The 14,953-nt window shown below is 41.1% G+C and overlaps 1 protein-coding gene across 2 annotated transcripts in view; it reads left to right on the top strand.

Annotated features, from left to right (window-relative positions):
- Positions 1-14,953, top strand: part of IPO11 (importin 11) — a 652,108-nt gene that overhangs the window by 312,295 nt on the left and 324,860 nt on the right. For both annotated transcript variants that reach the window (XM_040340423.1, XM_040340415.1), the window contains one exon: positions 2,934-3,010. In XM_040340423.1, coding sequence (XP_040196357.1) covers positions 2,934-3,010 — 77 coding nt within the window. The remainder of the gene's footprint in view (positions 1-2,933; positions 3,011-14,953) is intronic.

The raw sequence follows: 14,953 nt of genomic DNA, 5'->3' as shown, positions 1-14,953 counted from the left end.
GCAGTGGTCGGAACTACCAAAAGTTGTCCAAGGAAGAAAAACGGGCAAAACTGGAGACAGGTCATGGGCAGCTGAGGCTTATTGATGCAAATAAGGAGCAAATCCAATATAAGAGCTACTGCTGTTCAAATGCTGGTTCCGATTGAAAGGTATCAGAACACACATTGTATCACAGTTTGCGTATGGGGCCACAGACCAGTCAGGGTACCCCCATGCTGACCTGTGTCCACATTCCAAGGCACTCACAATGGGCACATGAGCATCAGAAATGCACCAAAGAGCAATTGAAGAAGGTGGCCAGGTCTGATGAATTCAGGAATGGTTTGAAGAACAAAACATCACATTTGAGGTGTTGACTTAGCCTCCAAATTTTTCAGATTTCAATCCAATTGAGCAGCTGTGCAAAGTTTTGGAAAAATACAATGGATATAAAAAGTCTACACACCCCTGTTAAAATGTCAGGTTTCTGTGATGTAAAAAAAATGAGACAAAGATAAATCATTTCAGAAATGTTTCCACCTATAAACTGTACAACTCAATATATATTTGGTTGCATAAGTGTGCTAACCCTCTTATAACTGAGGATGTAGCTGTGTTCAGAATTAATCAATCACATTCAAACTCATGTTAAATAGAGGAGTCAGTACACACCTGCCATCATTTAAAGTGCCTCTGATTAACCCAAAATAAAGTTCAGCTGTTCTAGTAGGTGTTTCCTGATGATTTCTTAAGCCTCATACACACGGTCGGACATCCGACAAACTTTCCCTTGGATTTTTGTCCGAAGAAAGTTGTCTGGTCACACCCATAGCATACACATGCTCAGACTTTTCTGCAAACTTTTCTAAAACTTTCCCAACATCGCATGTCTTTTTTGCTCTTTTCTGCTCTTTATCACCACCCTTTGGTTAACTTCTGCTTTTGTTGGTTGATTTTAACATTGGTCCTGGGCATGCGTGTTTGTACTTCGAACAAAAGTCTGTTGGACGAAAGTCCGACCGTGTGTACGGGCCTTTAGTCTCATCCTACATACAGCAAAAGCCATGGTCCGCAGAGAGCTTCCAAAGCATCAGAGGGATCTCATTGTTAAAAGATATCAGTCATTAGAAGGGTACGAAAGAATTTCCAAGGCATTAGATATACCATGGAACACAGTCATCATCAAATGGTGAAAATATGGCAGAACAGTGACATTACCAAGAACTGGACGTCCCTCCAAACTTTATGAAAAGACAAGAAAAAAACTGGTCTGGGAGGCTGCCAAGAGGCCTACAGCAACATTAAAGTAGCTGCAGAAATATCTGTCAAGTACTGGCTGTGTGGTACATGTGACAACAATCTCCTGTATTCTTCATATGTCTGGGCTATGGGGTAGAGTAGCACGAAAGCCTTTTCTTGCTAAGAAAAGCATCCCACATTTTGCAAAAACACATCTGAAGTCTCCCCAAAAGCATGTGGGAAAATGTGTTGGGGTGTTGGGGTCTAACGAAACCAAGGTTGAACTTTTTGGCCATAATTCCAAAAAGATATGTTTGGCGCAAAAACACTGCTCATCACCAAAAGAACACCATACCCACAGTGAAGCATTGTGGTGGCAGCATCATGCTTTAGGGCTGTTTTTCTTCAGCTGGGACATGGGCCTTAGTCAAGCTAGAGGGATTTAGGAACAGTTCCAAATACCAGTCAATATTGGCACAAAACCTTCAGGCTTCTACTAGAAAGCTGAACATAAGGAGGGACTTCATCTTTCAGCATGACAAACGACCAAAAGCATGCATCCAAACCAACAAAAGAATGGCTTCACCAGAAGAAGATTAAAGTTTAGGAATGGCCCAGCCAGAGCCCAGACCTGAATCCGGTTCAAAATCTGTGGGGTGATCTTAAGAGGGCAGTCGACAGGAGATGCCCTCGCAATCTAACAGATTTGGAGTGTTTTTGCAAAGAAAAGTGGGCAAATATTGCCAAGTCAAGATGTGCCATGCTGATAGACTCTCACTCAAAAAGTCTGAGTGCTGTAATAAAATCAAAAGGGACTTCAACAAAGTATTAGTGTAAGGATGTGCACACTTATGCAACCATATTATTATTTATTTTTTTAAACCCCCCCCCCCCCCTTAAAAAAATCAGTTTATTGTTCAATTGAGTTGTACAGTTTATAGGTCACATAACAGGTGGAAAAGTTCTGAAATGATTTACCTTTGTCTCATTTTTTTTTATATCACAGAAACCTGACATTTTACCAGGAGTGTGTAGACTTTTTATATCCACTGTAAGTCAGATCCACGAAGGCCTTTCTTGCAACCTAAATTACATAAAGGATCTGCTACTGATGGCTTGTGGCAGATATCACAGCATACATTCAGAGGTCTAGAGAAGTGCTTGCCTCAAAGTGTTATAGTGGGTGGTCACATTGTTAGGGCTGATTGGTGTATACCCAGAGAAAATATTGTGTCTAGTAGTTTATGCCGGCAAGTTGGATTACCGACCAATTGCTTGTTTCTTTCCGAAACTTTGGTGAAAAGGTTGGGTATCTTAGTTTGCAACTTCACTTGGAACTAAGCCTGCAAAGTAGAAAACTAGGGGGGTACTGCAAAACTATTTCTAATTGTAGAATATGATTCCAATATGCATTTAAGTGTCCAATCATAGTTCTAAATTCCAAGCTTGTTACTAACCATTAATGAATTCTGTGGTGGAAAGAAATCTGCAGGACACTGAACTGGCCAACTTACCCTCCAAGTCCATACTCATGACTTGCTGGACAGTTTTTACATTAGTGTACCCAAGTCTCAATGGAGCACTTGCTGCAGTACCAGATACCTGCTTCTAGTAACAGTGAGGGATGGCAAAACTTATGTGTATGTACACGTGCTCTGATCTGTCAGTCATTCAATCTATGATGTTTTTCAATGATCTCCTGTTTTTTTTTCTAGGTTAGCAACACTGGAAAATTGTCTTTCAGTTACCCCTGAGCTTCTTCGGATCTTCCAAAATATGTCTGCTTTACTAGGTATTTATATTTATACAGTGTTTCGTTATGTTTTTTTTTTTCATGGAACCATGTACTGAAAGAAATACAAAGGTTGTCATTGCTGACGATTTTGAATGAAAGTTAAGTGTCTTGAGTTTCATGTTGCTCCTATAGGTTCTGTAGTTTCTGATTAACTAACCTAAAATAAGTGTTCAGATCAGTGCTTCTGACTTCAGTTGTTGCATGCTTCTTCCATGTTAATGACGCAGAAGCATCATGGCTATTGCACCAGTATGGCAGCCAAGCAACAGTATATTTATTTCAGTACAGGTTTGAAGTTGATCATTCGTTAAAATTCACATTTCGCTAAGTGGAAGCGTATGTCACTATTCCCTCCTTTTTGTCACAAAAAACAAAACAAAAACCCTGCTCTCCATTGCCCAGACCCAGCAAGCCTAGGCTTCATTGTCTTTGGCTATAAAGCATTACTGCAAAGAGTTTGTGGTTTCTAACTAGTAGAGAGATTATAGGACCAAAATGGCCGATCCCATGTGCATGGAAAATTGTGGTCTTAATATAATAACATATCTGGGTTAAAGGGAAAGTATATGTATTGTACTTTAAAGCACATATTTCTAGTTATTTTGAAGTGTTTAATTTTAAGTAATATTTTGCATGAGACTTTCACATTTTCCTTGCTTGTTTTTCTATATTTTGTATCGTATTAAATGCAAAGATGTAGACCAGGTGTGCCACCTGTCAAAAAGGAAGACAGGCTGTGCCAAGTAAGGTGTAATATGTACTGATTGTGAAACCCTGAGTAGGGATGATCATACTGAGCCAAAGTGGTAACTGCACACTTCCACGTTTGCTGCGATGACCTCAAATCTGTTCATTCATTGGGTTTACTCTGCGAAGAGTGGGAGCAGTGTGGGATGAACACTGGCAGAAACAGGTGTAGGATTCTTTTTTGCATGCACTGCCAATGTACACTGAGCATTTCTGGCAAAGCAAATTTATAGGAAGACGTAGCACTTTTTGTGTGGTGCATCACTTTAATGAATTGAAGTTAGTTTACTAAAGGAATAAAGACCTTTAAGTTAACGAAGGATGGCCACACTCCCATACACGATGCAATAGATTTATTTCCAAAGTCATAAAAATAACAGCACTAAAATGGTACAAGTAGGGGTAAGTAGGTAACGCATTTCACACGACTTGTGTGCTTAATCAGAACTGACAAAGCATGCTAGTTGTGTAAAGCGCGTTACCTACTTCCCCCTGTTTGTACTATTTTAGTGCTGTTGTTTTTATGGTTTTGGAAATTAACCATTAGTGACAGGGTGTGCACCCCATGAACAGGCCACAGGGGTTGATTTACTAAAGGCAAATAGACTGTGAACTTTGCACCCTGCAGTTTCTCCAGAGCTTGGCGAATTGGGTAAGGGTTCAGTTTGCAAAGAATACCCAGTCACATGCAAGGAAAATAAAAATGCATTTTTGCTTGCACATGATTGGATGATGGAAGTCATCAGGGCCCCCTCATTTACTAAGTTCTGGAGCTGCACTTGCAGAGTGCAATTGCACTTTGCAAAATGCACAGTCTATTTTCCTTTAGTAAATCAACCCCACAGTCTTGCCTACCCACTTGGAGCAGCCAAACTTGTTGGCTTTCATTTGAATAGAGACCTTTAGACCTCTTTTGCATGTTCCTTGCAGCTAAATTGCGATCTGCAGTGGATCAATTTGTAGTCAGTGGCTGGTCTGCATTTAGCACGCAATTGGCATATGCTGCCTCCCACACCTTTGTTTGAAGAGTGATTTTACAGTGAAGCCTTAATTGTGGGGCGCAGTGGCATGTGGTATCACCTGCAGCGGCTACATGCCCTATTCTATTTTTGCCCTTGATGCAAACCACAGCTTCACAGTTGCAACAACGTGCATGGTGTATCGGTGATCATTGCCTGGGCCTGGTTTTGACAGACAACTTACAAACACTGTACGGGACAGGGGGAGACGCCGAGATTGATTGCACACTGTCAGCGAGAATTTGTATATCCCTGCGCAATACATCTACTCCCTGTAAGTGCATTACCACTTTCATTAAATACATTTTATCGCAGTCAACACTTTAAGGCTCTTTTGTTTTGTCTTTTGAGATGCTTAAGAATGCCTGATCCAGTGTGTAAGAATCCGATTCAGCTGCAGGTCTTTTTGGGAGACTATAAACACTTTGGGGTCTAATTGACCTCTTGTGGTCATACCAGCGGGTAAGGAGACTACATCTCTTTAACACTTGGGTGTCTATTTGGTGGAAGGAAGTTTATCTGTTCTTTGATGTCATATCACTAGAGATGAGAAGATTCTGGTTTCACTTGTTAACCCTTGGGATTTTTTTCTATTTTTTTTTTTCACCTATTTTTGTTTCACATTTTTTGTACACCTATGAACTTGGATCGTATGAATTAATATCATTATCCCTTTTTCTATTTATGGTTTAAATATTTGGATTAATTTACTTATTTTGCATACGCACGTATAATATAACCTCATATTGAGTTTTTGTTTGTTATTCAAATTATTTACTCACTTTGGTATCACTATCAGGTTCATCATTTATATTGTTTTTGCGCCGTACCATATATATATTTTTTCTAAGAATATATATTTTTTAACATATCTGTAAATTTGTATCTACAATTTTTTTGGTACTGGCAGCATTTAATTTTTTTTCTTGTTTCAGCGCAGTGTTTTTTCCATTATTTGGATTTTTTTTTTCTTTATTTACAAACACTATAGTGCCCGTGTGAAAAAGGAGCCTGAGAACATCACTTCTAAAAAATACAGTGGGTAATGAAAACCATTTCACAGTATTTTTTAAGTTCAGTGAAACAGTCTTCAGAACTTTAGTAAACAGTCCTAATTCCTTTAGTAAATCAACACCTTTGTGCCTCTTTATTGGAATGAGTCAGACTATTTCATTTTCTGGGCACACCTGTAATCTGGTTTGCTAGGAAATGTACCTCTATTTTAAATTCTTTCAAATGTTAAATCCCAGGGACTACTGTATGCATAAGGTATGTGTTGGTTGTTGGTCCTAATTTTCCCACATAACAACTATTGCTGGAATATTAAAACTTAAACTAAATTAATTAATCTTGCTTGCAATCATATAAGTCAGTGGCACATTTCAAATGAATTATTAGCTCATTAGGTTTCTGTCATCTTCAATCATTCAAAGCCAATTTTCACTTTAACTGTCAGAAGAATTTATGCTTGTGGAAACACCTTTATGAATTTTTCCTTTTCTCCAATAAATCTTAAATGTTCCATGGTTAAAATTCTCTTTTTACTGTGCAAGATGTACATTTGTCATAGTAGGATTGCTGCAGTGCCAAAAATATATAATATACTTAGAAATATAAATCACTGAATACAACACATGCTGCTGCTCAAGACCCATCTCCTTTTTGCATCCTTTCTTACAGTGCCTTGCGAAAGTATTCGGCCCCCTTGAACTTTGCGACCTTTTGCCACATTTCAGGCTTCAAACATAAAGATATAAAACTTTTTTTTTTTTGAAGAATCAACAAGTGGGACACAATCATGAAGTGGAACGAAATTTATTGGATATTTCAAACTTTTTTAACAAATAAAAAACTGAAAAATTGGGCGTGCAAAATTATTCAGCCCCTTTACTTTCAGTGCAGCAAACTCTCTCCAGAAGTACAGTGACGATCTCTGAATGATCCAATGTTGACCTAAATGACTAATGATGATAAATAGAATCCACCTGTGTGTAATCAAGTCTCTGCATAAATGCACCTGCACTGTGATAGTCTCAGAGGTCCATTTAAAGCGCAGAGAGCATCATGAAGAACAAGGAACACACCAGACAGGTCCGAGATACTGTTGTGGATACGTTTAAAGCCGGATTTGGATACAAAATTTTTTCCCAAGCTTTAAACATCCCAAGGAGCACTGTGCAAGCGATAATTGAAATGGAAGTATCAGACCACTGCAAATCTACGAAGACCTGGCCGTCCCTCTAAACTTTCAGCTCATACAAGGAAAAGACTGATCAGAGATGCAGCCAAGAGGCCTATGATCACTCTGGATGAACTGCAGAGATCTACAGCTGAGGTGGGAGACTCTGTCCATAGGACAACAATCAGTCGTATACTGCACAAATCTGGCCTTTATGGCCATTTCTTAAAGATATCCATAAAAAGTGTTGTTTAAAGTTTGCCACAAGCCACCTGGGAGACACACCAAACATGTGGAAGAAGGTGCTCTGGTCAGATGAAATCAAAATCGAAGCAACACAGCTCATCACCCTGAAAACACCATCCCCACTGTCAAACAGGGTGGTGGCAGCATCATGGTTTGGGCCTGCTTTTCTTCAGCAGGGACAGGTAAGATGGTTAAAATTGATGGGAAGATGGATGGAGCCAAATACAGGACCATTCTGGAAGAAAACCTGATGGAGTCTGCAAAAGACCTGAGACTGGGGCGGAGATTTGTCTTCCAACAAGACAATGATCCAAAACATAAAGCAAAATCTACAATGGAATGGTTCACAAATAAACATATCCAGGTATTAGATTGGCCAAGTCAAAGTCCAGACCTGAATCCAATTGAAAATCTGTGGAAAGAACTGAAAACTGCTGTTCACAAACGCTCTCCATCCAACCTCACTGAGCTTGAGCTGTTTTGTAAGGAGGAATGGGCAAAAATTTCAGTCTCTCGATGTGCAAAACTGATAAAGACATACCCCAAGCGACTTACAGCTGTAATCGCAGCAAAAGGTGGCGCTACAAAGTATTAACTTAAGGGGGCTGAATAATTTTGCACGCCCAATTTTTTTAGTTTTTTATTTGTTAAAAAAGTTTGAAATATCCAATAAATTTCGTTCCACTTTATGATTGTGTCCCACTTGTTGATTCTTCAAAAAAAATTACAGTTTTATATCTTTATGTTTGAAGCCTGAAATGTGGCAAAAGGTCGCAAAGTTCAAGGGGGCCGAATACTTTCGCAAGGCACTGTATATTACTCTGCTGCAGTGCACCTGGGAAGATACCCCCTGGATAGTGTGCAGTGACTTCCAATGGATTTTAAAACACTAAATACATGTTTTAGTTGTCCTATATTCCTGTATGTAATTATTTGAATGAATTGTAATTGTAAATCCCTACAGTTAGTAGTGACATTGTGGTTTGACTGTAATAGTCAATATAACCAGTTGGCTGCACTGCAGGTAGGAAAATATGCCTGTAACTTGCCTTCCACTCACGCTACTACTCTCATCCAGCAACCGTTTTCTGAAATTTCTATGCAAGTGTACACTGAAGAGCAAATTGTGCAGGCTTGTTTGCCAGACTTCTCCTTGCCCACATGTGATTTGGACAACAGCCTGCTTGGGTACCCGGCACTGAATTTAGCATAATATACAATATACATATGTTTCCTATTACAAACCTCCAGGAGATCTCACATCAAAGTCTCCCAGAATTGGGGAGGGGTACCTGTCAAAACAAGGTACCCATTCCCCCCTCCCTTGAAAGGTGAGAAATGTGGCACTGGGGGGGGGGGGGGGGTTAGGAGGCAGGTAAGCAAAGCTTCCCCTTTTGGGTGGAGCTCTGCTTTAAGAATTATTTTTAAAAACCACGGTGTTAATAGTTTATTTTTATAATTTAACATAATAGAAAGTAAAGGAACAGTAGAAAGTCCAAATCAAATCCAGTTTTTGGTCTGACCACCCTTTGTTTTCAAAACGGCATCAATTCTTCTAGGTACACTTGCACATGGTTTTTGAAGGATCTTGACAGGAAGGTCATTCCAAACATCTTGGGAAACCATCCACAACTTTTCTGTGGATGTAGGCTGTCTCAAATCCTTCTGTCTCTTCATGCAATTCCAGACAGACTCAATAATCCTGAGATCAGGGCCCTGTGAGGGCCAAACCATCAGGTGAAATTAATACTGGGCGTATGCTATAGGGCCCCTTACCAGATGGAGGAGGGGAAGGCAGAACTCCTAGCACAGTTTGAAATGGTGGCAAGGATAGGAAGTGTCAATATAATGGGGGATTTTATTTATCCAGACATAGACTGACCGGATGGAACCGCACATTCATCTAAGACTCGTTGTTTCCTAAATATCTTGCAGGACAATTTCATGGGTCAAATGGTGATTGCACCAACAAGAAACAATGCATTACTAGACCCAGGGCCGATCCTAGGCAGGGTGCACAGGGCGCACTGCACCCAGGCGCCTGCAGAGGTGGGGGCGCCGAACATCTAACAGAAGCCCCAAGGTCCCAATAAAGTACTCTGCTTCTCTTCCTGTATTTTGTTTGTTGTTAAGAGATCATGTAAGGATCCCAGGGTAATGAAGACTTCGTGGAAGAGCATCTCTGAGGTTGAGTTGTTGCCATAGAAACATTTGCAAAGGGGAGGAGTTAGTAAAACAACGATGCCCATGTGGGGGGGGGGGCGCCAGAAATATTTCTGCACCCAGGTGCCTGTGACCCTAGGATCGGCCCTGACTAGACCTACTGATTACTAACAATAAAGACCTGATCACAGATGTGGAAATACGAGGCAACTTAGGAGACAGCGACCACGGGTCAATTAGTTTCAGTATGAATCACAGCAATAGGAAGCACAAGGGTAATACAAAGACACTGAAGTTTAAAAGAGCGAAATGGTCTGGTGTGGAAAGTGGGGTCCCCAGGGTTCTGTCCTGGGACCAATCCTGTTTAATTTATTCATAAACGATCTGGAGGATGGGATAAACAGCTCAATCAAGTTAAGCAGGGCAATAACTTCTACGCAGGCTGTGGAAACCTTACAAGAAGACCTAAACAAATGAATGGGGTGTGTAACTACATGGCAAATGAGGAAACCTTACAAGAAGACCTAAACAAATGAATGGGGTGTGTAACTACATGGCAAATGAGGTTTAATGTTGAAAAATGTATAGTAATGCATTTGGGTGCCAAAAATATGAATGCAATTTACTTGCTAGGGGGAGATCCTCTGGGAGAATCTAGGATGGAAATGGACCTGGGGGGGTTCTAGTAGATGATAGGCTCAGCAATGGCATGAAATTCCAAGATGCTGCAAGCAAAGCCAACAGAATATTGGCATTAGGGTTGTCCCGATACCACTTTTTTGAGACCGAGTACAAGTACCGATACTTTTTTTTCCAAGTACTCACCGATACCGATTACCGATACTCTTTTTTAATGTCATGTGACAGGTTTTTTTTTTTTTACAGTGATTTTTTTTTGTGTTTTTTAGGGGGGGGGGTGGATTGTCAGTGTGTTTTTTTTTTTTTATTTACATTTTTTTTTTGTATTTTTTTTTTTCTATATTTATTGCAATTTTTTTTTTTTTAATAAGCCCTGTTGGGGGTCTTTGGAGAGATATCAGGGGTCTTAACATACCTCCTGACATCTCCCCTTTAAGACAGAGAAAGGGACTAAGGACACAGATTCCCCAGTCCCTTTCTCTGCAGCCTCAGCTGAAATGAATGGAGGGAAGCTCCTCTCCATTCATAAACTGAAGCATCGTAAACACAGGTTACGATGCTCAGTTATATGAATGGACAGAGTCAGTGATCACTGACTGTTCATTCTGAAAAGGTAGGAGCCGGGTTTAGCGGCTCCTACCTCCGCTCTCCATCCTGACAAATTGAGGGGGGAGAGAGGACAGCACGGAACACGGGGGGGGGGGAGAGGACAGCACGGAACACGGGGGGGGGGAGAGGACAGCATGGAACACGGGGGGAAGAGAGGATAGCACCAAACACGGGGGAAAGAGCACAGCACGGAACACGGGGGAAAGAGAGCACGGAGCATGGGGGAAAGACGGCACGGGGGGAGAAGACTTGCAACTCCCCTGCCTGCCCAGGTATCAGCTGAGGCATCGGAGCATTTCCCCCGAGTACAAGTACTCGGGGGAAATGCTTGGTATCGGTACCGATATCGATACTAGTATTGGTATCGGGACATCCCTAATTGGCATGCATTAAAAAGGGGATTTACTCCAGAGATAAAACTATATTTCCCCCACTCTACAAGACTCTGGTCCGGCCGCACCTAGAATATGCCATCCAGGTCTGGAGACCAGTCCTCAGGAGGCATGTGAACTGGAGAGAGTCCAGAGAAGGGCAACAAAGCTAATTAATATAGAATAAACCAAGTATTATGGGATTTTGTAGGCAATCAAAGAAAATATATAACATTTAAACATTTTTATTTTTTTATGGCAAATTACAATAATAATTCCCACATGGGAAGTTTAAAATATTGCATTAATATAGTGTCAATTATACAAGAATCTCTGTTCAACATAAATTGGTAGTCCCCATCTGTTCCTTTCATAGGTAGGTATACAGAGGAATACAGTAGAAGGGGGATTTCCAACGCGTTTCAAATTGTACTGTTGTACACAAATCTTCAGGGAATAATATCACTTCTGAAAAAACAGTTTTTGACTACCACTTTATGCCCAACAGAGATTCTTGTATAATTCTTGATTAATTATTGTATAATTGACACTGTATTGCTGCAATATTTTTCATTTCCCATGTGGGAATTTTTATGTTAATTTTCCATAATAAAAATATATTTTTATAAATGTAATATATTTTTCTCTAATTGCCTACAAAATCCCATAATACTTGAGGTTTATTCTATACAATATACTATTCAAGGGATGGTGGCAATATACATGTGTGGCTATGTGAATCAATTAATTTTTCAAAGCTAATTAAGGGACTGGAGGATCTCGGTTATGGAGAAAGACTACAAGCACTGAACTTATTCTCTCTGGAGAGGAGATGCTTGAGAGGGGATATGATATCTATGTACAAATACCGTACTGATGACTCTAGCATAGGGAAAAACTTTTCAGTGAAAGGGAATTTAAAAAGACACGTGGCCATTCACTAAAATTAGAAGTGAGGCGGTTTAACCTTAACTGCGTAAGGACCGCCGCACGATGATATGTGTCGGCAGAGCGGCACGGCTGGGCATAAGCACGTACAGGTACGTTGCCTTTTAGAGCCCAGCCGTGGGTCGCGTGCACGCCGCCACCGGCATGCTCGCGGACCCAGTCCTGAGCTCCGTGACCAGCGGACACAATCGCCACTGGTGTCCCGCAATCGGGTCACAGAGCTGAAGAACGGGGAGAGGTAAGTGTAAACAAACCTTTCCCTGTTCTTCCTAGTGAGAGTGTCACTGATCATCTGTTCCCTGTCATAGGGAACGACGATCAGTGATGTCACGCCAAGCAACGCCCCCTAACAGTTGGAATCACTCACTAGGAAACTTTTAACCCCTTCAGCACCCCCTACAGGTTAACCCCTTCACTGCCAGTGTCATTTTCACAGTAATCAGTGCATTTTTATAGCACTGATCGCTGGAAAAATGACAATGGTCCCAAAATAGTGTCAAAAGTGTCTGATGTGTCCGCCATAATGTCGCAGTCACAATAAAAATCGCTGATCGCCGCCATTACTAGTAAAAAAAAAGTATAAAAAATGCCATAAGACTATCCCTATTTTGTAGATGCTTTAGCTTTTGCGCAAACCAATCAATAAACGCTTATTGCGTTTATTACCAAAAATATGTAGAAGAATACGTATCGGCCTAAACTGAGGAAAAAATGTATTTATATATATTTTTGGGGGATATTTGGGGTCACTCCTTGTCTCCTCCCCCTGTCCACCACCTAGCAACGTCCCTTTTCCCACCCCAGCACCAATAGACCCCCCAGCAGCAATAGATCTGCCAGGCAACAACAGACCCCCCAGTAACAATAGATCCCCCATCAACAATACTGTAGATCCACATCGGCAACAACAGACCCCAACAGTAACAAAAGATCTTCCAAAAGCCAGCATTAACCAGTTAAGACCCGGACCATTATGCAGGTTAAGGACCTTGCCCCTTTTTGCGATTCGGCACTGTGTCGCTTTAACTGGCAATTGCGTGGTCGTGCAACGTGGCTCCCAAACAAAATTGGCGTCCTTTTTTTCCCCCCACAAATAGAGCTTTCTTTTGGTGGTATTTGATCACCTCTGCGTTTTTTTATTTTTTGCGCTGTAAACAAAAATAGAGCAACAATTTTGAAAAAAATATATATATTTTTTTGCGATAATAAATATCCCCAAAAAAGATACGTATTCTTCTACATATTTTTGGTAATAAACGCAATAAGTGTTTATCGATTGGTTTGCGCAAAAGTTATAGCATCTACAAAATAGGGGATAGTTTTATGGCATTTTTATTAATATTTTTTTTTTTTTTACTACTAATGGCGGCGATCGGCATTTTTGGGACCATTTTCATTTTCACAGCGAAAAGTGCTATAAAAATGCACGGATTACTGTGAAAATGACACTGGCAGTGAAGGGGTTAACCACTAGGGGGCGCTAAGGGGTTAAGTGTGACCTAATGTGTCTGTTTCTTACTGTAGGGGGGCGGGGCTGGATGTGTGACATAACTGATCGTCGTTCCCTATATCAGGGAACAGACGATCACTGACATTGCCACAGAAATAAAAAACGGAGGTTTGTTTACACTCACCTCTCCCCGTTCTTCAGCTCCTGTGACCCGTTCGGTCTGGAGCTTCGGACCGGGTCGCGAGCACACCGGCACACCGGCACACTCGCGACCCACGGCTGGGCTCTTAAAGAGGACGTATATATACGTCCATGTGCCCAGCCGTGCCATTCTGTCGACGTATATAGTTGTGCGGCGATCCTTTAACAGCAGATCCATCCCATCAACAGCCCCCCCGCAACACAAAATTCCCCTAAACAACAACAGATTCCCCTCGCCAGCAGCAATAGACCTTCCCAGCAGCAATAGATCCCACCCAGCAACAATAAAACCCTCCCAGCACCACTTTATATACATCCAGTGCTGGAGGTGCCAGAACTGCGTTTCCCCTGAAAAAAAGCCCTGACATTGGATGTATGTTTGGGGTCATTGTCCTGCTGCAGAATACATTTGGGGCCAATCACATGCCTCCCTGATGGCATGATGGATACATATCTGTCTGTATTTCTCAGTATTGAGAACACCATTGATCCTGACCAAATCTCCAATTCCATTTGAGAAATGCAGCCCTAAACGTGCAAGAAACCTTCACCATGCTTCATTGTTGCCTGCAGACACTCATTTATTGTACCGCTCTCCACCCCCTTACCTACAAACATCCTCCTGCTACAGCCAAATATTTCAAGATTTTGACTCATCAGTTTGAAGCACCTGCTGCCATTTTTCTACACCCCAGTTCCTATGTTTTTGTGCATAGTTGAGTCTCTAATGCCCTGTACACATGATCAGAATTTCCGATGGGATAAAATCCTATGGAATTTTTTGTAGGAATTCCGTTCAAGCTGTCTTGTATACACACTGTCAGATTAAATTCCGACCGTTCAAAAACGCGGTGACGTAAAACACTACGGCGAGCCAAGAAATGAAAGTTCAATGCTTCCGAGGATGCGCCGACTTGATTCTGAGCATGCATGCTTTTTTCTCCACACAGACGATTGGATTGGAACTTCCGATAGGATTTTTTCCGTCTGAGAAAAATAAAACATGTTCTATTTCTAAATTCCAACGGAAAAAAAGTCAGATGGGCCCAAATACGGTCGGAATATCCGATGAAAAGTTCCATCTAACTTTTTTCATCGGAAATTCCAATCGTGTGTACAAGGCATTAGTCTTATTTCTACATTAGAGGCATGGCTTTTTGGTCACAGTTCTTCCAGGAGTATTACCTGTAGTAACTGGGAGTTCAGATTATTGAATCTGTGCACTGGTATTGATTTTTGCGTACTGGGTACTTACTTGTAGTGATTCGGAGTAAAGACTAATAAATTGGGTACTAGGTAGTGACTTGGTGTTCTGCTAGTGTCCTAGAGTAATTTAAAGTATTGGGAGTAACTGAGTAATTTGAAACA

This window comes from Rana temporaria, chromosome 1 (assembly GCF_905171775.1).
Source record: "Rana temporaria chromosome 1, aRanTem1.1, whole genome shotgun sequence".
Taxonomy (NCBI): Eukaryota; Metazoa; Chordata; class Amphibia; order Anura; family Ranidae; genus Rana; species Rana temporaria.
The sequence above is the reverse complement of the archived record's forward strand: the minus strand, read 5'-3'. Positions and strand labels throughout refer to the sequence as shown.